Source organism: Notothenia rossii, assembly GCF_949606895.1.
Source record: "Notothenia rossii genome assembly, chromosome: 10".
Taxonomy (NCBI): Eukaryota; Metazoa; Chordata; class Actinopteri; order Perciformes; family Nototheniidae; genus Notothenia; species Notothenia rossii.
In genome coordinates this window covers 57,324,402-57,350,027 of record NC_136908.1, presented here as the reverse complement: position 1 = coordinate 57,350,027, position 25,626 = coordinate 57,324,402, and the positions used below count along the sequence as shown (strand labels likewise).

Below are 25,626 nucleotides of genomic sequence, written 5' to 3'. Positions count from 1 at the left end.
AAATAAGATTTAGTGCACTTTCTACTGCAAGGAAAGTATGAGAGTTTGAAGGTTATTGAAAAAGACTTGGATGTGGGGGGACGAATAAAGAATTAAAGTAGAGTCTAACTTTAAAAAAAAGAAGAAATGACACGTTCTTATTCTTAAAAAAAAATAAAAATAGAATTCTTTCTTAAACCCTTCTCACTTTGATACTCACAGCTTTACTTTGTCTAGTGTGGCCGATAATGAACTCTGTTGCTAATCTGTGTGTGAATCCGTGTATCGATTTGATGATCAGCAATCCAATATCATTGATGCAAAGCGAGAACATCAATACATATCATCATGTTTTAGATACACCTTTATTTTGAAATTCCCCATGGTCCATCAGTGTCATTATTCCTGACTGTGTGCACATCCTTCCTAAAGACCCCTCATAGTCTATTGTTGGCAGTTAATATAAATGTAACTTGTTTTAAATAGGCATATTACACCTCATACTGATCGCAGACCCCTGAATGAATTCAAGTTGAAATCTTATCATGGCAGACTTTTTGATATCAGCATATACCAGGTTGCTATGATTTACACCCATAGTGACAATTGATAGCTTGTTCGTTACAAAACTTATATATACTTCTTCTTTGTTTTGCTACATCTTAGCCTTTTCTGTTGTTACAAAGTGTACTAAACAAAGGTTTTAAGGCTAGAAATAGTCTAATTATTATTGATTATACTAGTTTTCTACCCTTAAACATCCTGAATCATCTGAACCAAGCACAAATACATGTGCAAATCATTGCCTGACGTCACCGATGTCATGTCCCTCAGGTCCAGATTGGGCGTTGACAGATTCATCTGTTCTGTTTTGACAACATTCCTCATCTGAGAACGAAACGGGAGGAAGAGAGAACAGTGAAGGGGAAGGAAAGAAAGAAGGAAATTGTTGTTCACAAGCTGTAAAACCTCACATAAACCCAAGAAGCTTGGCTCACCACACATGTTGCAATTAACATGCAATAGCACGCTTTGCTGGCTGACATCAAAGGAGGCGCTGTGATGTCAGGTAGCTAGGCATGTGGTTAGCAGTGGGAGTGTAAAGGTCAGTCGGGGCGACACAGATCAAGCATGGAGCTGAGTTCATGGATGTCAGGTGGCCAGAAACACAGCAGAACTGATTTAATACTTTGGAAGAATACACCAAATGTAGTCTCGTTAATTTACTTTTTGGATGTAGTTTCTTCCCCTAAACATGCCTTCTTCTATTTCACATTCTGAATTTCCCAGAGTGACTCCAGAGAAAGGCCTCAACTTTTAGCTTTCAATCAAATGTAAGCACATAAATATACAGTAGCGCACTAGCCAACTTCACTGCGAACAATGGAGCTGTGTTGATGATTGTATGCAGCCGCACCCTTTTACTTAAACCACTGCATTTAATAAAGACATGTATAATCCACTTGCTTTGGATTTTGCTCTCTTAGGGATATGGGCGGTTTGTTTTTACAATGGATTTCTCCCTGTTAATAGCAGGGCAAGATGGGGGAATAAAAAGTTCTTAAAATCCTATGTGTCTAACGGCCCGTCCACACGGAGGTAGGGCTGCAACAAACAACTCATTTGATAATCAATTAATCTATCGATTAATGAAACGATTAATCGACTATTCGGACTATTACTGCATGCCTTGCACAATTTCTCAAACGCTCTGATTTAGCCATCAACTTTTAGATTTAGCTTGAGGTTGTTTTAGGCATGTGGAAACTAACAATGAAGACAATAAAGATGAATACTTGATTCAAAAATACATATATTATTAAATTAACTAAACACATTTTGAACAAAATTAACAAAATAAACAACAGTGTTTTAACAAATCGTATTCAATAATCTGATGACAGAACTGTAAACAGAATAGCTGAAACTTTAACTAAATAAAGAGTAACTCAGTTACCTCTAATCATTAACCCATGTTTGTATAATTGAGTTAACTCCGTGTGTTGCTGCATATATAACACCTGACGTGGAAACGTTACTCGTGGATGGGGCCACAGAGCTACTAGAAAGAAAGTCGAACCCGGTGCATTCCTCCGTCTGGATGTGGTGCACTTCGGCTAAATGTTTAGACAAATTGCTCGTGTTACCGCCCTTACATGCTAAACTCTTATTGCACTTTTGGCAACGAGCATTGTCCACATCGAGACGGGTAAAGTTTAACCACACCTCGGAGCGCGTTCTCTCCGCCATCTCCGCAGTGTGTTGCTGCATGTAGCAGCTGCGTGTGTGTAAACTGCCCCGCCCCCTCGCACACAGACGGGGGAGAGAGATCTCGTCTGATCGAAAATACATCATAGACGCATTTGTTTGTCTTTTTGCATGTTTGAAACAAGTACAAGCTCTAGCCAATCAAACCGCGTGCTTGTGTGTCCGGGGCGGGAGATTCATGTGATTGGTTGTTGGTCGAGCTTCAGACACGCCCACCGGGCAAGCTTCAACGCACGCTGCCGTGTGGAGGCTGGTAATACAACGTTTTAACTATGATCATTTAGGAACTGCATGTTGTGGCCTCGCTTCATCTACTGAATGTTTGATCAGTTATGAATAGTATTAAGGAAAAAAAAGGAAATCTTTCTTCCAAAGATATTCCAGGTTGGACTTTTCTTCAATTATATTCCTGCAATTAAACGGGAACATTATATTTGTGTTGTCATCGGTTGGGGTTAATAAAATACTGAGTTGAAAAAAGTTCCTTTTTAGAAATATAAACTTTTAACACAAACCTTTGAGACACTGTTTCTCTGGCTCTTTTGTCCTCCCCAATGTCTGCAGACTCAGATTTGAATCAGTTTATCAGAAAACTGCAGCAACGATAAGAAGTATTGGTTGTAGCACGGCTGACAGGCTAGCTTGATCGGAGAGAAGAAGAGAAAAGCTCAGATTTAAGGAGTCGTCTACTTTAAAGATTCCTACACTGAAGTTAAAGGGTAGAAGAAGTTGAAGCTGAAGAAAACTCAAATCTCTTTTAATGTCACCACCTCCCTTTTGTCTCCCTCAGGTTGGCGAGAAATGATGATGACGAGGAGGAGGCTGCCCGCGAGAGAAGGCGCAGGGCACGCCAGGAGAGGATGAAGGGCAAGGATGGTGAAGACACCAGCGGACAGCCAGACGGTCTGCTCGTGACCAACAGCCACAGGTGATAGACATTTAGCAGCACAGGGTCTGTCTGTGACAAATGTATTTTCAGCAGACTGCTTTGCTCCCTATTGATGGTCCAGGTGAAGAGACAAGAGGAAGAAACACTGCCAGACTCTCGCTGTATTGATAAGCTTTTATGCTTTTTACAGTCATAGTTTAAAAGTAAAATGGCGGTTGATTTACCACTCAGAAGACAGAAGGAAACAAAAGCAGCCATATCATTTATTGCGAGCAATTGTAGATTTTTCTCCCTGTAATTAGCTAGTTCTATTTGCTGGAGCTAGCTAGTTAGCTAGTAGGTTGCTAGCTCACCTTAACCACACGTTTGTTTGAAACCCTGTCTATTGCTGATATTTGAACTTTTCTGACTTTTTAAAAAATGATAAACCTGTAAAGTTGTTTCGTGTATTCACTTGATGGCTACATGTGAAATTGGGCTTACCTATGCAGTCAGGCATTGTGTTACAACATAAACATCTTGACAGCTAAGCTAACTTACTTAATATTTCCGAAAAGTGTATTCATTTTAAATATTAAAAGAGAAAAGGCTTCCAGGGTAAATACTTACCATTGTGTTTGACAAATAATACGTCTTTTGACAAACATAAGCTGGGTTTGTTGGAGTTTAAATTCACTAATTCCTAGCAAGGCAGGTTCTAACGTTAATACTTGTAAAATGTGAAAGTATCGAAATAATGACATAACAGGAGGTAGTAGTGTTAAACTGGCCTTTTTATTTTAACCCCAGAAACCTTGGAAGTAACACTCAGTAACTATTGCAGTTGTAGCCTGTTAGCTGGACATGCTAACACTAGCAATAGATGCTAAAGCATATATAAACCCAACCTTATTGATTATTTTTCACTATACTACTGTATATGTGTTTTCTAGCTTAAAATACAGCCTCCAAAATCTTAAGATAAAGAGTATTTCTTATAAAAGAGCCCCATGCACAGCACTTTAACATTTAAAGAAACCCAAAGCTGGATAGGCCTGCTGTGCCTCGTTAGGACGACAAACTAAGATGACATATTGTAACATTGTCAGGTGTTGTTTGATGGAATCCTTGTGAAGTGGCTTTTTGCAAACCATTCATTATTTGTTTGCATCCTTGAATGCATTCAGGTCAACCAATGCATAAAGTACTCCACTCTCTACCCGGGTCCCAGCTGTCGACATGAGATGTTCTCACACCAATCCATCAGAAAGCCCCGCCATAAGAACAAAGGGGCTCAATATCCGTTTCTATGCCGTTCTTTTGGCTATGGGATCAATTGTCTACGATCCAGTGGAAGTAGTGGGCTGCTCTGACATCCAGAAACACAGACGCTGCTTTGTGAATATGAATGTTTCCTCTCTATGAGCTCAGAGATACATCCTGGGCAAGTCAAACAACAAGGGGATTGTGCAGGAGGATGCTGAGACTGGACCTACAGTTGAATAGCCATTGTGTGAATGCAAGGATAATATTTGCCAGACTTTTAGCTCAGACTATTATAATGTGAATTGAAGAATAATATACATAATAAATAAATCGTTTTTAGCCACTTAGTTGGTCCAGCACTTTAGTCTAGACTGAAGTAAAGCTATTTGACTCATCACATTTTGTACAGACGCTCATGTTCCCCAGAGGATGTATTATACAGACTTTGGTCATTCCTTGGCTTTTCCTCTAATGCATACAAAAGAGCGATTCAAGGAGAGTCAAGGATACCATTTAAACTCTAGGCCTGAAATCCAAGAGCAATGTACTGATTTTCTGTTTATTTTTCAAGTCTGACCAATAGTTGTTAAGAATATCTGTGGTAAAGACCTGCCAATAAAGCCATTTCCCAGCAGCCTACATACTGGCTGAAGGAATTACTGATGTTGCAGCAACCTTGATTTCCTTTCACAGGATTATGTCTTTTTTGAAACCAAGAGTTGACCTGGTCCAAATCACTTCAGAACGTTTTGTTTGTTTTGGGAAGTTTGCCCTACTTTTTTTTACCTTAAGATTAACAACCCTTAACAACTATGGAATTCAATGAACTTACAGGCCTTGACCAAGCTGGGCATCTCAATGGTTAATGGACTCGAGGCATTTTCCTCATTCACCAAAGGCCACACAATAACACGTTTGTCTTCCCTCTCTCTCCTCCTAGTGTGAGCGAGACGGTGTCTGTGAGCAGCTCTTATGGAGGAGGCGCAGACGACGATGAGCAGGTCCTGATGGACCGCATGGCCAAACGAGAGGAGAGACGGCTGAAACGCGTGAAGGAGGCGCTGGACAGACAGAACGAGACGGACCCGGCAGAGGGTAACAACAGCAGCAGCAGCGTCACCATGGAGAAAAACAACGCAGAGGAGGAGAGGCCATCCTCCACGCGCAGGGGTCGTAACCGTGACAATGAGGATGAAGAGGAGAAGATGGAGTCGTACAGCTCAAGGAGAGAGCAGAAGGAGGAAGAAGAAGAGGAGGAGGAGGAGGAGGCTGCTCCTGAGGTGGCAGATGAAGGTGTGGATGAAGAGGAGGAACAGAAAGTGGAGCTGGTGGAGGATAAACCAAGGAGGTCCTACATGAGAGACCAAGTGAGTCACTATTTGATATCACATTATGTAATAACCCGACAAAATGTTATACATTTTCACTTCATTATTTAATAAAGGTTGTATTTTGTTACAATCTGCAGCTTTTTTAACAGCTTTGACGATAAATGTGTTACATCTCCCTTCATTCTGTAGAAGATTAGTTAAAGGGGCCCAATTATGCTTTTTGGGTCTACTAAAATCCGGTAAATCTGGTAAAATCCCAAAGTTTGCTCTAGATGGAGTTTAAATGTACCGTAATCTTCGGACTATAAGGCGCACCTGAATATAAGCCGCAGCAGCTAAATTGAATGATGTGTACATATATAAGCCGCACTGGACTATAAGCCGCAGGTGTTTTAATGTTTAATTACCATATGTAAGGGTTCGTGCACAGAGGGGATTGTCGGGAAAGAGATGGCTGTTTGAGGAAGCTCCCATTTATTAACATTTCAACAAACAAGTTGCATATTTGCATAATGTATTCAAGTGTTAGCATTTAGTGCAATAGTAGCTACAGAACATGTACTGTGTAAACTATACTGTATCACATAGCGTTTCAGACACACAAACTTTTCAACTTTCAAACTTAAACGGTGCGCTCCCAGCGCACGTACCGGCAGTGATCGACAGCAGCGGTTTTCAACCAGTGGTACGGGGACAAACTGTCTCGCTCTCGTAATGTCTGTCTGTCTTGCTCTCGTTCTGTCTCTCGTACCACTCTCGGTTCCACTTTTACTTTTGCGCGCTACCTGTCTCACTCTTTTCCGGCCTCCAGCTTTTCCTGCTGGAACCCGCCGCTTAAAGTTGGGGGGCGCGGACCGGCCATAGAGCCCATAGAGTTAAAGGTGGTGGACTGTAACCTGTAAAATCCATAGATTTAGGAGGTCCCCTAGTGGCCGTTAGCTGTGAAAATCCATAGATTAGCCGCACCGTTATATAAGCCGCAGCGTCGAAAAATTGAAAAAAAGGCGCGGCTTATAGTCCGAAAATTACGGTACATATTTACACATTTTACTGACGACAACATTTAAATATGAGTGGGTGTTCATAAATAGATGCTAAAAAAATAACCCTAAATGCTCAATAAACAGTAATTACATTGTGGTTGTGGTTGTGGCGGGATGGGGGCGATGGAAAGAAGCTGTTCTTCCAAAATGTGGCAGATTTTTCCGAATTGTAGGTGTCATTTAATAATGAAGTGAATATGTGTTACATTTTGTCCGGTTGTTACATAATGCAGTGTTGGCACATAATACACCTTTTTCAGCCGTTTAATGTATCTTTCATAGTCCATGCAAATGTCATGCTTGTTTCTGTAGGAATCACCTGAAGAACCTAAAATGCAAAACGAGGTATGGTCATCCCTTTTTTGACTGCTTTATGCACATCCTTTAGGCAATCACTGATCTTTCTTTCAAGGAAATGATATACAACTTTCCCATAGGCACCCACTGAAGAACATTCAGTAGTCAGTGAGATTTCAAACCAGGTCAAGTCAACAAGTTCAGTGACTGAGGAGAATGCAGTAGCATCAGAGGAGGCTGAAGAGGTACCTGGGGATGATTATGTAGATTATTCATCAGAGAATAAGTCCATGTGTCTCAGAGATGTCACTGACGAGGACAATGAGGTCTCTGAGATACTGCATTCAGAGGATAATGAGGTATAACTCCTGTGGTAAGATTTACATTAGAGGTGTGATGCACAGCACTGACAATCTCTCTGGGTAACTTCAGTTTCTTTAAGCATCTTAACAGACATAAGTAAACAAACATTCTCCAGATCTAACCACAAAAAAAAAATCTTCATCTTGTTGATTTGGTCGTTAATTTCAGAGCCAGACGCTGAAATTACCCAGACTCCCCCCTGTCGTCACAGTGTGGCTTGCACCGTTTGCAAACTGGCGATAACTGAGCCTACGTTTCCGTGGTCACCGTGTTTTTTTCTGCATGTCTTCCACCTCAGCAATGAGAGCAGCAACACTTATAACACTGACTCCGCTCCAAATACTCACTGAGACATCATGTAACTCAAACTAATAACTGTGTTTACTGCATCGGACATTATAAGTAGATCATGAATCCATTATATCATGCGTGTACCTTCAGTGAATGTTTGACGCCATTCAAGGTTTTATTTTTATTTTTGAAATGAGGGGATAAAATAAGAAAATGTCATTTGGAAATTGGAATTGGACTACTGAATCACAAACCTGTCCAAGATATAATGTAGTAGGTTCTTTAGAGTTGAAGCAAGCCAATAAACCGTTTTAATGCATCAATAAAAACTTCAAATTAATCCTGCAACCCATAAGCTGTGCCTGTAAAACTCTTATTTACTTTCTTCTGTAACCTTATCTTACAAAAGCAAAACTCCTTTATGACCAAAGCATTTTATGCTGTAGTCAGCTTAGGTCTGTGTGACCTTTTTAAAGACCTTCTCAGTTTCAAGATGTCTTTGATGTTGTAGGAAACAACAGTGCTCAAAGTGTCCTTTCTAAATCTAACATCGTTGCAAAGAGCTATTTACAGCAAGTTCATATTAAAGTGGTCACGGCTAGATACCATAAACAGAAAGGCAAACGTCCCCTCTGCTACAGGTTGATCATATATGGTGCTTTAAAATCCTGACTGGCTGTGAACGCATTTCGATTTATATAATTATAATTGATTTGAGCTGAATGACGTTTCGATGACACACTCCCATGCTGATCACCTGTTAGTTAATCCTGTCTCAGTAGTAGTTTGGAGTGGACGCTGTGTGACGTGATGTTCTGCTGTGTTGTTTTAGTTTGGGGTGTTCTCTTTATTTATTGGACATCCCGCGATGTCACATGACAATCAGCCTACCCACCAATCGCATCCTTGCTCACTGTTCCGGGTGTTTCTGTGCAGGTGAATGAGAGAGGAAGGGACAGGGAAGAGCAGAGGAAGCAGAACGGAGGAATGCACGAGGAGGAGGCTCCCAAACAGCACAGGAAACCTGAGAGGACCCAGAGGTACACACACACACACACACACACACACACACACACACACACACACACACACACACACACACACACACACACACACACACACACACATCAAGTGACATCATGGGTTTCCACTGAGGCCAGATTGGGGATAGCCAGGTCTGATGAATCATTTAAATAAACAAAGTTCATGTCCCAATTTGAGTAAAGAATGTGTGCCTGAATAGCTATGTTTCTAAAATATTAAGACTACAAATATAAATGTAATCCAATTGCATATATATTCTCCTTTTTTATTATAGGAACAATAAGGAAGTAGCCAGCACAATACATTATTCTCCAACCTGGCTGATACCATTACAGATTAGCAACAAGAAACATTTTCAGTCATGCTTTAAATAATTAAGTAGTTGATTCTAAAAATAGATACTTGAAAAAAAGTTCAGCCTTTTATAACATTCGTGGCTTTCCAATTTATTGAATTTCTGTCAAATGAATTTTCCTAATATATGCATTAAAAATGAAGAAATAAGTATACTGCTCAGTGACTGTTTCTGAGTTGTGTAAAACGTACTGCTGTAACCTAATATTCTTTTCTCAAAGTTCAGTCGTAAAGATTAAGATACAAAACAGAACAGGGCTCACTGTTGCTTTCCAAAACACTTTATCCAGCAGTGTGAGGAAAATATATGTATTCCTACGAGTTAATAGCATTACATTGAGGCAAAAAGTATTACATGTTTAAGGAAACATAACACATCCTGTATTTCCTAAATTATACAATGGCAGTCTGGGTCTTTTTCAAGGAAACGATGCAGGAGAAATGTTCCTGTTGCTCATAACACTTCACAGTGTTTGCATTTACTGAACAGCTTCAGTTTAGTCAGGGAAGAACTCGCTAATGTTGCAATTTCACATTTATTATTTGTCGCTACTGCTGGTATAAAAGCATGGAAGTATCGCCTGAGGCATAAGCAAAAATAATTATAAACTGATTTTCCAGCAACAAGCTGTTTGTGTAGCTGTAGCAGAGCAGGAGTGCTTTAGTCCCTAAGCAGGAAACCTGAGCTATGCTGTAACGTTATCTTTGCAAAGGTGATTCTTGGTATTTGTTTGTCTGCACACTAGTTTTTGTCCGTCCGCGTGTTTGCTTGTCCATGAAAGAGACAATATCTACTTAAAAATTCACCTTGTATCAAATGTCAAGCGTTAACCTGAATATCGTGTTCCACACCTGTGTTCTCTGACCCGTGTCCGTGTGTCCGTCCCAGCCGTGGCAGTGCGCGTTCCCCCGAGGCGTCCGCCGACGACGACCAGGACGACGCCGCCCGCCTGGAGGCCGAGCGCAAGCTGGAGGAGCTGAAGCGCCGCCGCGACGACACCGAGAGCGAGGAGTTCGAGAAGATGAGGCAGAAGCAGCAGGAGGCCGAAGCCGAGCTGGAGGACCTGAAGAGGAAGAGGGAGGAGAGGAAGAAGGTGCTGGAGGAGGAGGAGATGCAGAAGAAGCAGGAGGACGCCGAGAGAAAAGCCAGAGAGGAGGTGAGGAAGAGACGCTTTGAGTTTTCTCTTTACAGTTCACTTTATGGATGCAGTTTGATCAGTTCAACTCCTGCGCCTACGTTTCTTTTTCCCTTTCATCCTTCTGACATTCTACTTTCCAGTGGTGTTTCATATCGAACATTTTATTAGAGATGTTTGTGAAAACATCTCAACTTGTGTGGGTGTTTCCCATACATGACACCTGAGAGGCTGCGTTGCTAGGAGACATGCTGTCAATTACCCTGCTGTGCAAAAAAACTGGAGCACAATCCAGCTAGTTTAAAGAGACCTATTCTGCTTTCTGGGGTTTTCCCTTTCCTGTAGTGTGCTATACAGGTTGTTGTTCATGTAAATGGTCTGCTAAGGCTAAAATCCCTTCTCTTGTTTACTTCTGTAGCAGAGTGACACCACTATTTAGTGCTGCGTACCGGTACACCGAACCGGTACTTGACTTGTAAAAAGTTTCGGTTCAAGTCCGGTTAAAACCGGAACTTCGGGAACCGGTACTTGGACTCGCAAAAAAACTAGCACTTACGTATATTCTCCTTTTTGTTCTAAACCATCTAAAACCTTCCATAGATCGAGAAATTTGCACTGAGAAAAGACGAAAAACATCGTGTCGGCTTCTGATACGGCGGCCATTACTGAACTCACGAAGTCTCGCAAAATATCGCAACTGCTCGCGAGATCTGTGTGACGTCAAGGGAAGCTAGTGATGTGATTGGCTTAGACATAGTGGACAGCGTGGTCGAGTAGTAGTCACTACAGTGTATACTGTATAGTAGGTGTGTAACAGTGTAATGCGTATAGTCTACTCTAAACTCTACGTTTCTGCAAAGTTTTAGGGATTTAGCCTCAGTCAGCTCAGGGACTGTTTGGTTACTTTAGTTTGGTGAATGAAATAAATGTTTGAACTTTGTAGTAGTTCACTGTAGTTGCTGTCATAAGTCATTTGTAGACTAAGTGGCAAAAAGTGTTTTTTTTACATTTTTACTTTGTAGACGAGTTTGAATTTAAGTTCAATTGATAATTAGCTCACAATAAGTTCACTTTAGTTACTCACACAACTTGACACAAGCCATGGGTTCAGGTCCGGACCTCTGGAATTGAGTACGGACCTGAACCTGAATGTGAGTCCAGGTACGCAGCACTACCACTATGTACAGTAACACTTGCGCTTCTATTGGTCAAGGCACGACCTAAAAATGAGCATAATAGGACCCCTTTAAACTTCTATGGTAGAGGCTAGTTAGCTTAGCTTGCTAATCAGGACTGATTCCCACCTGTAGGGCTGAAAGTACATTTCCCTTTGTGCCTTACTTTTATGATTTTAATTCTTTAGTTACATCTAAATATTTCACAACCCACATCCCTTTTTCTCGGTTGATTGCACCTCCACTTTCATGTTGATGGGTGAATGCGTCACATTTGACCGTCATCATGACCTGTTGGGGATCCCAACTTGTAACTCCTGCATGTCATTCCTTCCTCTTACAAAGAAGTCTTCCTTATTTATAAACAATGTGATAACCTTCCCTTTCTCCTGTGCTCACATCTATATTTAACCACGCCATGTCGTCTACTTTCCCTTGTGCGTTCTCCCCATTACCCTGACCGCTCTTCTTTTGTTGATGTTGGCTCTGAATGTGGCGGCGCATCTCTCGCTATCTGCCCCTGTTCTTCTCCTCTTGTGTGATGTTAATGAGGCCTTTTGATTTGTAATTAAAAGATGGCCCAGAGATACAGAGAGCCTAATTAACCAAGACAAGGCTGCTGGAGAGGGCTGATATACTGCCAACACCAGCCCTCTTCTGAATACAGTACAAATGATTCATACAATAATAGTTTGAGGGGAAAAAGATTATAGTCTGCAGGCCTCAAGCTTTCCAACATGTTTTTTTTTTTCCTGGGGCAGACGATCCCTGTAAATAAGAATTAGCTTTGAGTAATTGAATTTGGTGTCCGAGTCACAGATTGTTTGTTGTCTATCATGTTTGTGGCTTCTGCTATTCAATATAATAACCCATAAAGCACATGAAAGTTATTCAGCCAGTTCTCAAAAGACTTTGCACTCACTGGGTAGTTTGTTCCCAGGGAAAATCCACTGGTGCGCAGGAAGTGTACTTCAGGTTTCCCGCAGCAACAGGGGTATGTTTGGAGTAAATACAAGAGAAATTAGCAGTTAGCATAAGCAGCAATATCCTGCATGGCGAGGCTTCCAAAGAACAGAGCGCCACCTGCTTATGCTCCGCTGAAACAAACTGGAAATCTCCTGTCAACTCACGGCGCGAAATAAAAGATGACATGATGGATTACCACTTAATTTCTTTCTCGTATTGCGATCAGATGTGCAACAGCTGAACAACTCAAAACACATCTGTCTCTTCTCAGGAGGAGAAGCGGAAGATGAAGGAGGAGATTGAGAGGAGGAGAGCCGAGGCAGCGGAGAAGAGGCAGAAGGTGGAGGACATGGACGAAGAGGGCCGGCCTTTCAAGTGCGTCAGCCCTCGAGGCTCCTCTCTGAAGGTCAGTCCGCCACTTTAGCCCCCCCCCCCCTTCTGCCCTGCGTCCAACAGGAGAGTGTCCGTCCGGTTTTATCGGCCAAATGACCGTTCCCTCACCCTCATGCATCCTAGTTTTTGTGGTGATATATTTTTAGTCTAGCCACTTAGCAGTCTCATCGGTGGATGCTGCGTAAAGATTACTTTCTTAAAGGTGCCTTTTTTAGCTTTTTGGGTTTCCCTTAACTTTAGTGCGTTGTGTAGATTTTGGGCGTGTAAATATTCTGCAAAGGCTAAAATCCCAAAGTTCCGTTAAGAGACACGATAAATAAATGAATATTCTATTCAAATTAGCGATGGTTGCTAATGCTAATGATTGCGGTTTGTGTTAAAGCAGACAAACGTTTTATTTTAATAAAGAAATTAATTAAATAAAACACAACCATCCCAACTCATTTAATGCTGTTTATTGCCATTACACATTTCTCTAAACGACCTCTTACAATGTGTCAACATGTAGGGGAATGTCAAGCTTCACAGGCAGCTGTCACAGGTGTTTCATCACGACGCTTTCAAGTATTCACACAGTAATCCTCTTTTCCTGTGTTGTATTTTTTCTGTCTGTATTTTTGCATCCCGTCCAATGCAGTTGTCGGTTTTAATGGAGTCAATATAACGGTTGCAAATCCCTCTCATCCGGCAGAGCAGCAAAGCTCAAGCTAAATATTCAAAATATTTGGCGAGATCAAGCGCCAGATGACCCGCATCTGCCCCCCCCCCCCTCACCTCTCTAGCTCTCTGCATGAAGGGTTTTCATGACGAGATTAGGGAGTTCGGAATAGAAAGAGCCTCGGTGAACTAAGAGAGATGTGGGAAAGTCTGTCAAGTCTCCTTTGACTGTTCACTTTAATTCTATGTCATGATAACCCAGAAAAATGAATCAACCCCCCCCCCCCGTGTCACTTGAAGATAAATGTTTGTCACGGCCGAGGAACGTTTAATCGACTCATTTGTGAATAAATGTCTCCAGTGTTGCCAAAAGCCAACTCCCACACAGTGAAAATCGAGGGGGATTTTCAGCCAGTGGAGAAAATCTAATTAGTGACAGTTAGCAGCAATACCCATCTGGCCCGTCCCGCTGAGAATCTATACAAGAGGCTCGGCTCGGCTTGTTGTTTGTGGTTACTTTTGTAAATAATGTTCAACTGTCATTCTCCACCCCAATGCACTCGCCTCTCAGACACAGCTCTACTTTGTGGTGATGTTCACTGTAGGTGTGTGTGTGTGTGTGTGTGTGTGTGTGTGTGTGTGTGTGTGTGTGTGTGTGTGTGTGTGTGTGTGTGTGTGTGTGTGTGTGTGTGTGTGTGTGTGTGTGTGTGTGTGTGTGGGGGTGGGGGTGTGTGGGGGTGGGGGTGTGTGTGTGTGGGGGGGTGTTTGTGGTTTATATTTCATACACGCCACACTGTGTTGTGTATGAATTGTTGCTGTGCTGTGTTTGTTCTTCTCCTTCCATACCCATCCTTTATTCTGTGTATGTGACGTTGTATTACCAGGTGATGATACAGTTGCAGTATTTGTTCTATCTTCGGTTGAGTTCATCATACTCTACAGCGAAAAGGAGACATTGTCACATCTGAGATAATAGCTTTTAGATTAATGAGAACATTCAATAAAAAAACAAGGGAAAAAAAGACAACTTAATTGTTTTTTGTCACTTAGTGGAAGCTACAAACACAAATGACCTAAAACAGTTGATTTGGCTAATCTGCCAGCAAATAAGTGGTTATTTATTTAGTGCATTTACTTATTGACTTTCATCACTTGATGAATATAAAGTACATTTTCACCTTGGTCTTACCAACTTCTGAGTTACATATTCAGCTCTTTAGCTTCGAAAAGCTCACACAATATGAGTTTTGTAGGTGCAGTAGCTTCCAGTTGTTTTGTGAGAGCTTTTTCATGGAAACAGATGAGTTAATGTAAGTGGCAAGAATAAGCAAAACAATAAAGTTCACGCTCCCGTAAAACCCAAAGACTGTTTAAAACATCAACTTGGTCCCATTAGTTTCTGATGTTCAGTGCGCCCTTTTGGCAAATACGAATGAAAATGGGTAACTGAGGAAGGCCCAGTTAGAAACTTTTTATTGCACACGCCTGTCACTCAAAGCGGCCACACCCCCTAATGTCTAATTTGTAACATAGCTTATAAGAATGAGTTAAAAAGTCAGCTTGTATAGTTGACATCAACGGGGAAAGCAGCGAGCCAAAGACAGGTTTACTTAGTTGCTATTCAAGTAACTGCAATTGTTGGCACTTCCATAACTAAAACAGTTCCTGAAAGATGCTATAAAAAAGAAGAGAACTGCTGAGTTGGCTGATTATTATCTGTAGTTTCATTATTAAAAGTAATAACTTTCACAGACTAATGTTGACATGAAAAATATTGATATGGGCATCTTTCAAATGTGTCTCATGCTGGTAGTGCCAAATACAAATGTGTATTTCTCATGTAAATCTAAAAATGTTATATTCCAGCTTCAGCAGTTCTTAAAAAAAACGTTATCCATGCTATTCAGAACATACAATGTTTTGACGTTGTTCCGCTTTTTGGACAACTCGTGGCTCTGGTTACAGTGGGGGAATATGCCTCACTATTAGCAATCACCTCCCATTGGAACTCAAAGTCCCGGGAGCTTGCCGACATGTTATCAGCTGTAACCCAGCATATAACGCTGCCCCGTACATTAGATAGAGTACAGTGTTCCCTGTGAGAGAAGGGCAGAGGGACAGAATGAAGGACAGGCTGCGGGGATGCAGGAAAGCGATTAGGGCTAACAGGATTACTGTAACTGCGTTCGGATGGCTGCGGCTCTTTAAAATGCATCTGAGAATGGGGAATTTCCTGTCGGGGAGTATTTTGGGAACTCCCACATTCGGTAGCAGCAAGGTCCCTTTTTCACAGGGAGTAGGGGGGGGGGGGGGGGGAGCTTTTTCTGCAGTTTCTCCTTTTGTCCGTTTAAAGGGTTGTGAGCGCCTGAGGAACGCATGCGTTGCCCCCTCTTGTAGCCTCTTTTCGTATATCATAAACAATCCTCTGAGATTCCCACAGTCTCAAAGCAGAACTTGCATTTTTGTTCCTGCCTCTGTGTGTCTGCATGCACTTGAGAGCATTTGGCACATGGAGGGTACAAGATTACAGCTTTTTGCCCATTTAAAGAAAAATATATATGAACCTTTTAAGATATGTGGTCTGTCTTAGTCCACTGAGCATAAACAATTATTTAGTTTATGTATCATCTTAGGTCCAGACATCATATGTTTTTCTACGAATTGACTACTAAACTAAAGTTAGGGTTACTTTACAATGAGATTAAAGAGGCCCTGTTATGGTTTTGGGGGGTTTTCCTTTTCGTGTAGTATGTTCTATAGATTCATTGGACACCTTTGTTTACTTCTGTCTTCACTACACTTCAGTACATAACAATCGTGCTTCGGCCAGCTATCCAATCAGAGCAGACTGGGCTCTGGTTTCAGACAGAGGGTGAAAAGAGGTGCTTCAGTAAATGAACAATAAATACCTTTTTGAACATTAAAACATGGAGACATGTCACAGTAGAGGCACAAAATACACATTTGAGCCTGAAAACGAGCACATAGGGCCCCTTTCAGACACAATAGAAGGACAAGAGGAAGTTCTGTTTTACGGCTACTGACGAGTTAAGGAAATGTTGTGGTATGCGTGTGTTAAACATCACTGCTGTATTTATTAACCTGGAGCTGTAATAACCTTTCTCCACAGATTGGAGAGAGGGCAGAGTTCCTGAACAAATCTGCACAGAAGAGGTACAAACATATTGAAACGTCATGTATTTCTCCCTCTAACAAAGCTTCTAGTGGTAAACCTCACAGTTCTGTGGAATTAAAAACAAATCTAACCCTGAGTTCAATTCCAACTATGAGTATAATATTCAAAGTGGTCCCATGCTGTTTATGCTAACTATTTTCTTCTGCCCAGCAGCACAGTGAAGGCGTCTCCTTCTCCTCTGGTGTCCAAGATAGACAACAGGCTGGAGCAGTACACCTCTGCTGCTCAGGTTAGCATCTCTTACACTGTACAATAAGAAGCAGTATAAAACATTTGCCCTATTTCACTTGGGAATGCACAAGCGGTGTGTGAAATTATAACTTTATAATAGACTTATCTAAGACTTTTGCAAGAACACATAAACAAACACAATTTACTCCTAGATATGTTAAAATGACATATATATTTACATTTAAATAAACTGTATAGCAACTATCAGGAGGATGTCAAAAAGGAAAGTCTTTGTTGGTGCATCATTAATGTTTAAAAATAATACATTTCTTCTTTTAATATCAAAAATGTGAGTGGTTCCTAGCTGAAAAGACATTAGGAAATAATAAAACTCTTACATGTATGTTAACCAAAAACCTTTTATCTGATCTGATTCCAGTGCTAAAAATAATTACTGCTATTCTAGGTCTAGAAGTTGCATTAATATCAAGCTCTTGCGGGTTTGTTTGAAAATAAATAAACAGCTTGATCAGCACAGACACCCCTGATTGCCACCAATGTAATCCCACTTCTCTGTCCCTGCAGAGAGAGAACAAGGAGTCCCGGTCCCCTCGCTCCGGAGCCGTGGATCTCCCCATGGTGACCGACAGCATCCGGAGCATCAAGACCATGTGGGAGAAGGGCAACGCGTTCGGCACACCTGGAAACGGGGGAAGCCCGTTCAAGGTAAGAGACGAGGTGTGGGAGGAGAGTTAATGAAACTTTGTGAGTGAGTGGAGCAGAGAGAGAGAGAGAGAGAGAGAGCAAAGAGCCCAATGCACGGCCACTTCCTGCTCTGCCTCGTTGCCGATGACGAACAGGCTCAGCTGACCTTTAACCCTATCCAAACAGGAAGCAGCTGTGATGAAGACAGGCGTGGCGGGTCGCATTAACGACTGGCTGAATAAAACCCCGGAGAGCGGCAAAGCGGCAGGAGGAAGGCCAACGGTAGGTCGTCACCGTAGCAACCCCTGTCTCTGCCTCAGGAAGTACAGTGCATGTACTGTAGAGCTCAGAAACCATGTGCACACTGTGTAACGGTTATATTTCACAAGAGAGATATAGTATATATTGATTTCCTTTTTTTCTGTGCTCTTCTCATTTAAAGTAGGCATATGATAGAGACATGCACATATTCATTAAACTGCAACCACCAGAAGGAAAAACAAAAAGGGCACCATGCTAACAGAATACTTGTTCAACAACGATTACTTCCACATAGGCGGTCCACCAGGGGTTGCAGTTTATATATAATATAGTTGTGGGACAAGCTAGCTTTGAGCAAGCAGGTTTTGGGCATGTTTCTATTGGCTAGCAGACAAAGATTGAGTTAATTGTCATCGTGTTCCCCCAATCAGTTGTCGGTAGGACTTACTTTTGAACCCTTTTATAATCTATTTCCAATTATCCATTGGTCAGGTTGAGATATTATCTGTCTGGCACCACCTGGTGGCCACCAAGCAAAGTCACTTTTAGAGGTGTGTGTGTGTTCAGTCCACTCTTACATCTGTCATAATATACATTTAAAGTACATGTGGACACTGTAGCCTTGGCAGCAGTTTACTATACAGTGTCACTTAAGTATTTTATCTACAGCCGATCATAAGCTTTACCAGCAGAGTGGGCTTTTTCAGTCCTGGTCATGTGTATATCATGCCTCTCTTCACTCTAAGCGATATTTTACCCAAATATTTATGTTACAGCTTTCCATGTCACATATTATGGCTTGTGCTCAAATAGGGAACTTACCATAGCTGAGGATATGAAAGGAAATGTTTTTTTTTTTAAAGTGAGAGTGCTACAAGTGAATATTTCCTTCAAAGTAAAAAGTGGAAATCTTTTGACAAAATGTTCAGATTATTTTTGAATACTTCTTTGCATTTGGATTGACAAGCAATTGCCTAGACTCACAGCGAAGAGTGCTTTTTTCCACTTCCTCCAAACTGCTTGACAGTGTCAAACCTTTGCTCTTGTTCCTGAAGCTCTCTGTCATTCCCCCTCCTCTACATCCCAGACACTCTGCCAAAATGACAACAATTTTCAAATCGACCAACAAATGCAGGGCACTCTGAGCACCGCTGATATGATGCTTTGTCTTCGCCTCTTGTTGTCTGTGTGTGTCTGACAGGACCTGAAGCCTGTGGACGTCACCAACAAGAGGAGTCTATGGGAAAACAAAGGGGCCTCTCCAACCAAGGTAGCTATGATTCATTTCAAGAACCCTGATGAGGAATGTGTTCGCTGATCAGAGTACCAGTCTCAACCAGCGGGGGAAATCCAAGTCAGCCTCCAGATGAAGTTTTAACTACCTCAAATTGCTTTGTGGTCTTGAAAGGATTTCCCGTGGTTTTTCATAGTTTTCCAGACGTCAATCACAAGATCGTTTTGTTCAAAAGATGTTGTAGGGATATTCAAATAATCTCACGATTCTGACCTTGGTGTCATGGGAGTAACAATCATCTGTGTTTGTTTTTGTTTTAAAAGATCTCTGATAGCTAGTTGACCTCCACCTTAAATCTGGAATAAGCCTGGAGAGGTAAATGTGTAATTTTTCCACGTTTCTTCCAAGCGCTTATCACAGAATGACCTCACCTTCTGCTGTCACTCTGTCAACTTTTGGATCTGTGTTGTTGGCAAGCTGCGCTCCGCTCTGCTTTGGTTTGAGGCTACTGCTTGATTCAATTAAAACGATAATATCTAAGAGTTTCGGTCCACATTTAGTTATTTATGATTTGAAAAATGTGTTCCTGAATACTCTCTCTTCACACACAAACACAACATTTAACAGGATGTAATTCGCTGCATTGTTTAAATACTGAGTTACTGCTCTCCAAAATGCTTTCATTTAGGAATAATCTTGTAAAGCATGCGTGCCGAATGTTCCATGTGCTGTAACATTAAAGGATGAAAAGGAACATATCAACAAAGCTAATTTAAAACCATTACGCTGTTGACTCTATTAACAACCTAACTTGTTAAAGCCCACTCAACAAAATCCAGAGAATTACAGTTGAGGGTAAATTCTGTGTTGTAAAAGAAAACAGAGCGCCTGCTTTTCACAAATGGCTGTATCACATCACCGCTCGTATTTATGACGACCACAAATCACTGCGCTCAGTCCAACTCCACTTGCCGTTATATTGCCCTAATGGAAAACTATTTACAGCCTTCTTTAGAATTAAGACGCCTTGCTGAGTTGCACAATGACTTGACATACTGTTATCACCTCACATTTTTAAACAAGTTGGACTAAACCTGACTCTGAATAAATTGTCTTATCTTTATTTATATACAAAGATAAAACTGTTTGTAGAAGCGAAAAAGCATATTTAAAAAAAGTCCTACCTCCCCACTCACTTTAGAAACCTTCCTCTCTGGTGAAGTGTGTTTCCAGACCGGAGGCTGTGGTCCGCCACAGTGAGTAGTTGGGTTGGAGGGCACAAGGCGGTGGTCTGCACTGACGTAGAAAGGGCCCTGGACAGGAAAGGTAGCGGTTAGCAACCTTATCATTACCTAACCATGCTATGCTGTGATGTCAGGGAAGGCAAGACGAGCAGGATGGAGAACTGGTTCAGTGTTCGTATAGGCGGAATCACTCGCTGCTCTGACTGGAGGCTTTGCAGCTATGTTCTGCTTTCTGCATCTCTTTTCATACTTGCTGCCTTGTGACCTTCTTGTCTTCTTGTTTTGCAGGTGGGAGGCGGAGGGGAGACCAAATCAATCGCCAACGGTGAGTTTTTATAAAGTACCAGAAGTGTCAGCTAGTAACTGTAGAGCTTGTGCATGTACGGAAGCCCTGAGAGGCCTTTTTCAGATTTAAGTTTTCTCTTAAGGAAAATAAAAAAAGAAGTCCATCATTTATTTATTTTCATCTTTGAAAAAGATGTAAAAAAAAAAGTAAGACACACTAGGTGCGTTCACACCGCAGTACTTTTCCTACTTTAGTTCCAATATAGTTCTGAAATGTCGCGTTCACACCAAAAAGAGCCAGAACTAAAATGAGTTCATGAGAACCTTTTTAGCCCCTTTTTCCGTCCCAGCTAGAGAGCAGGGACTTTCGTTTGAGAAAAAGGTTCCTATTTCTGATTGGCTGGGCGGATTGCAAACCACGCCCCGTAAAACTCCATAAAAGTTTTGTGAAGCCGCCATTTTATTATCCTTGCATTAGCATTATTAACATTAGCCCAGCGCAGAAACACAGAGAGACTAACTTATGGCAACACAAAATAAAACATGGGAGCGGTGGAGATGAGGCGTTCTGGCGATTTACTCGGAAGGCTTCAGTAGAAGCTGCTGGGAGTCCCAGCAGCTTCTACTGAAGCCAGTCCCCAACTCCGGGGACTTCCGGACGGGGACTCCAGGTGGCAGTATACGGCGTGAAGTTGTTTGCGGCCTGCAAGTAAACCCAAAGCAGAAGAAGAAGAAGTGACGTCAGCGGCTATATTTGCCTAATCCACCCTCAGGGACTTATTCCGGTGTGAACGCGATCTGTACTTAGTTCATCAGAACTAAAGAGTTCTGATGAACTAAGTTCTGATGAACCTTTGTGGGAAAAGTACTGCGGTGTGAAAGCGCCTAATAGGATAAAGTCTGTATTATGTTTAATCAGATTATTTTGGTCAATAATCTAAATTGATTTATTCTTACACAATATGTATGATTGTAATTATGTTAAATCTTGCTTTTTGTTTCACTGTTTGTTTTATAAATGATTTTGTCTCAATGGAGAACATGAACTCTCTTAATCTCATTTAGAGCACAGGGTAGTGTTGCATCTCTTGTGTTTGAAATTAGCATTACAACAACAAAAACCATCCTGACAACTACAGGAAAATAACCTGCCAAAATGTTTATTCACCTTTTTAAAACTCGGTAGAATTTTTTTTTTAGATCAGACCTTGAAAGCTGTTTACTTTGTTCTCACTTGATTAGAAACATATCTGCAAACTTATTTCGTAACATCACATATGATTTTTACTGAGTAATTTAGAAAGATGTTCCTGAGAAACCTTCTCAACTCATTAATACACAGATTGTTTTCCTCTCATTTCCCTCTTAGTGCTCCCGTACACAGCACTTCAGCAAAAACACTCCATTTTTCCCGAGGAAGGTGTGACCTTCTTGTTGAATGTGTCATCTTGTCACCGCTTCTTTGATTTATACGACACCATGTGTCACAAAACCAATAACCGACCCTCCATGGCCTCGCCTGCAGTCTTTTTCAGATCGCCGTTTGGCCTTTTGCTCCGCAGCGTGCTAGGATGCCACTTTAACATTGCTTGCTATTTTGAAATCAGACGTGAGTGCAGCCTCCTCCTCTTTTTGTTCTCCCAACAGACAGAAGAGGGGCTTTGGCCTTGAGGGATTCTTTACATGTCTGAGTGTTGGCTGTTAAGGACACAACATCACACACATAGATACACACCAATATCTCCTCTGACTGTAGACATGCTCAACAGCCATCTTGACGCCACTTAAACCTCTCAGCTTATTCACTTCAGTGTGTAGTCCACTGCTCACACTCCGGCCTCTCCTGTGTGAGTGTTCGCTGCAGCGCTCCTGCCAAGCGTGTGACTGTCACATTAATAGCTGGTATATTGGAGATTAGCACACCATCACACTCTGACTCAGAGGATGACAGAGGCTTTGTATAGATTTAGTATTTAGTGCTCGTAGTTGGCTGCGGGACCTTACAGACATTTGACACCTCACAGGACCACATGCGCGCAGCCACACGCTCCACATGCTCGGCTGTATTACAGGACTTAAACAAATGATGTCATCTCAGCTAAGTTTCTGAGTTGTTGGCATGAAGTCTGACAATTTTCCAAAAGTGCAGTGATTTACTTGCGTACATTTTTCAAGGTTTTCAGACTACTCGAATGATTTATTTTTTGTCAATCACCATGTTGTTAATCTCTTAGAGCCTTAACATTCTAAATGTGAGTTGTGAGGGTCTATGTGATGCTAAAGTGGGGCAGCCAAATACAGTCGGTCAAGATAACACCTCCAAAATATCCCTCTGTGTTGTTCCCTGGTTAATAAAGTTATTTTAAGATTTTCTACCCGGGAAATAAAAGTATAATTATTTAGGAAATAGATAATGAAAAGATATGATGTTTTTTCCTTTTGAGTTTGATTCTGTTAATGTTTTAACATGGAGTGGCCTTGACACTGCGCTGCACGTGGTGTTTGTTGCTCTGTTTAACCCTGTGTGTCATAAAGGTCAGAGTTGTTAACCCGCAGCTGTCTGAGACTCAGAGTGAAGCCGCTGATGGACTGGTTTTTTGTTCTTTCTCCAGGTATGGGACACTAATGTCATGAAGGAGCCACTAAAGCTGGGGACCACGACAATCCAAGACTCTTCCTTTGACTCTTTCTTAAGAACCAAAAAATGACCACCCCAGAAAACGGAGGGACAGGAGACACGCTGTCCACGCACTGTACCGAAACAGCATCATATTTGTGTACGGTTGCCACGTGTAGTGCCTTTGCACAATGATTTTTGCTTTCTAAAAGAAACAAAATGCTGTGAAATTTGGACATTTGTAATTACTATTACTAATTACTCTATACGATCCTGCCAGGAAGAAAAAAACCTAATTAAATTTAGATTTATGTGTTGTTCTCCATGCCGACGGTTGACAGAGACGGAGTAGTTTCCACATTCCAAAGAGATGGTTGAAATCCGTTCTCTCCCTCCCACAGTTCATTTTCCATCTCCTATTTTATTTATATTTAAAGCAAAAGCTTCACACATTGCTATTTTATTCAACGTTCACCAGTTCAGGATAGAAATATAAGCACTTGTAGATTTTAGCTGATCTCACTTTTATTATGTCTTACCAATAGTGCAGCAATGGTCTGAGTAATATATGTTAGCACATGTGATGTTTTGAATATCATACTGTATCTTATATAACATCTTTATACTCGCAACAAAAGGTATTTTTTGCTTATTTTGTATTCACCAACAAGGCAGTTAATTTCGGTGGCGATAGGAGTGTTGAATATTCAGAAGGCCATTATGACTTTTATTATCCTTCATGTCATTTTATTTATGTTTTAATGTGTTTTGTCCTTTTCTATAATTCTAGCTGTTTTTGTAGCTTTTGTACCTGTTTGATCACTTTAAAATCTTCAAACATTCCTCTTTAAGAAGCAGCTGCACACGGTGCCTTCGCTGTAGGTTTTACAATGTAGGAAATCGGCATTCCAACCCACTTTTTTTTATCTACCTTAACTTCTACTAACTTCTCTATTGCCTCTATGCACACTCTTATGCTCAGCGATCATTGAGGGCATACGAAGTAAAATCAGGGTGCCTAAGCATATAGCAAGAAACTAGTACAATGCAAGGATATTTACCACTATGTAAGTCTTCTGGCATATGATTGCAATGGACACATTTATGACAGCTGAGGTACAGTACATGATAGCCTCAAAGCAACGCCGTATAATATTAAGACTTGTGATTTCTCCTGCTTATCTTTCACTTACATGGTCTTAAGTAGCACATTCCATTTTATAGTTTTTGCGCGGCACAAGCTTTGATAATATTAACGATTTGCCGGGGCATTAAATTGATGTTACTGCTCAAAAGTGTGACAATCACATTCCATGGCTCCTGAAAAGAGCAGGGGAGCTTGACCAAAACATTTTCAAGCGTGATTTAATGTGAGATTTATGTTGTTGTTTTTTAAATACAGTGGTTTCATAATGCCGTACTGTTTTTGTTTTTTACAACCTTTGTGTCCATTTTATGTTTTTTAAAGTTCTTCCATGTTTAACCAGACACCTGTTTGTGTAGCGCGAAGCCTATGCAAAACACACTATCTGTAGCCTCTCTAAACACTCCCACTTTCATACAAATGGGCAGTTTCCAACTGGATGAATGTTTTAAACATTGTACGCTTCACTCAAAAACAGCAATAAAGACATTGAGGTATTCCACATGGTTAAGTTTCCTTCCATCATTTTACTTAAGGTTGTGCTATTGTTAACTCCTTCATATTTAGCATATAGGTAGGTGGTTCTAAAGCAATGTCTCAAGATCATCATATGTTTCTCGCTGTCAACTTCTCATGAGCTCAGAAAAACTGCTTTGTGATGGTGCATCTCGACTTGATCCAAGAGGATTTTAAAGTAGTTGAATTTGCTTTCAAAGTAGGAGAATTTACTCAACCCTTAAAGAAACATATCATCCCTCAGTTTATTACAAATATTCAACAGTTGTAGATACAGGGATTTTAATCGAAAGCAAAGGTACACAGCTCTAACAAACTGTAAAATGTAGTGTAGTACTGTAGCCTATACTCAGAAACTTTCGTTCATTTTCAAAACTACCCTATATCATTGGCTGACAGGATAGTTTTGAAATGTGTTTTTATTCCACTTTCCTGGACAGGGCCACAACAATTATCTGTGTCATGTGCCTTCAGGTCCTGAAAACAACGCTATGCCATCCTAAATAAATCTTTAGTGATAAAAAAAAAAAATGGAAGGCATTGATTTACTGTAACCCTGCTGCATTCTGATTGGCTGTCCACAGGTGCTGTTGTTGTTAGCGCTAATTAGCAGAAGTTAGTGTTTCTGAAAGACTGCTACTGCGGTCATGGGACTAAACAAAGTGTTGCACACCAGCCGCGGGATACTTTTTATAAAACAAACCTCTGGTAAAATAATATAAATGTAATGGGGAGCGGTTGTTCGTGAAAACATGGCTAACTGCTAATGTTAGCTCGAAGAGGAGGACGCTTCTCGGCTGCATTTTACGTGGGGAATTGAGC

General features: G+C 41.1%; 1 protein-coding gene across 8 annotated transcripts in view; it reads left to right on the top strand.

Moving 5' to 3' along the window:
- The window catches only part of cald1a (caldesmon 1a), a 138,872-nt gene extending 114,078 nt beyond the window's left edge, over window positions 1–24,794 (top strand). For 3 of the 8 annotated variants that reach the window (XM_079652910.1, XM_079652909.1, XM_079652911.1), the window contains 14 exons: window positions 3,038–3,175; window positions 5,322–5,748; window positions 7,068–7,100; window positions 7,193–7,411; window positions 8,643–8,746; window positions 9,994–10,261; window positions 12,653–12,787; window positions 16,562–16,605; window positions 16,778–16,856; window positions 17,384–17,524; window positions 17,690–17,785; window positions 18,966–19,034; window positions 20,531–20,567; window positions 23,140–24,794. In XM_079652910.1, the coding sequence (XP_079509036.1) occupies window positions 3,038–3,175; window positions 5,322–5,748; window positions 7,068–7,100; window positions 7,193–7,411; window positions 8,643–8,746; window positions 9,994–10,261; window positions 12,653–12,787; window positions 16,562–16,605; window positions 16,778–16,856; window positions 17,384–17,524; window positions 17,690–17,785; window positions 18,966–19,034; window positions 20,531–20,567; window positions 23,140–23,153 (1,804 nt within the window). In that variant the 3' untranslated portion in view covers window positions 23,154–24,794. Of the gene's footprint in view, window positions 1–3,037; window positions 3,176–5,321; window positions 5,749–7,067; window positions 7,101–7,192; window positions 7,412–8,642; window positions 8,747–9,993; window positions 10,262–12,652; window positions 12,788–16,561; window positions 16,606–16,777; window positions 16,857–17,383; window positions 17,525–17,689; window positions 17,786–18,965; window positions 19,035–19,321; window positions 19,374–20,530; window positions 20,568–23,139 lie in introns of all 8 variants that reach the window. The other 5 variants (XR_013803079.1, XM_079652912.1, XM_079652914.1 and 2 more) reach the window with 5 other exon arrangements.
- Window positions 24,795–25,626: the final 832 nt, after the last annotated feature.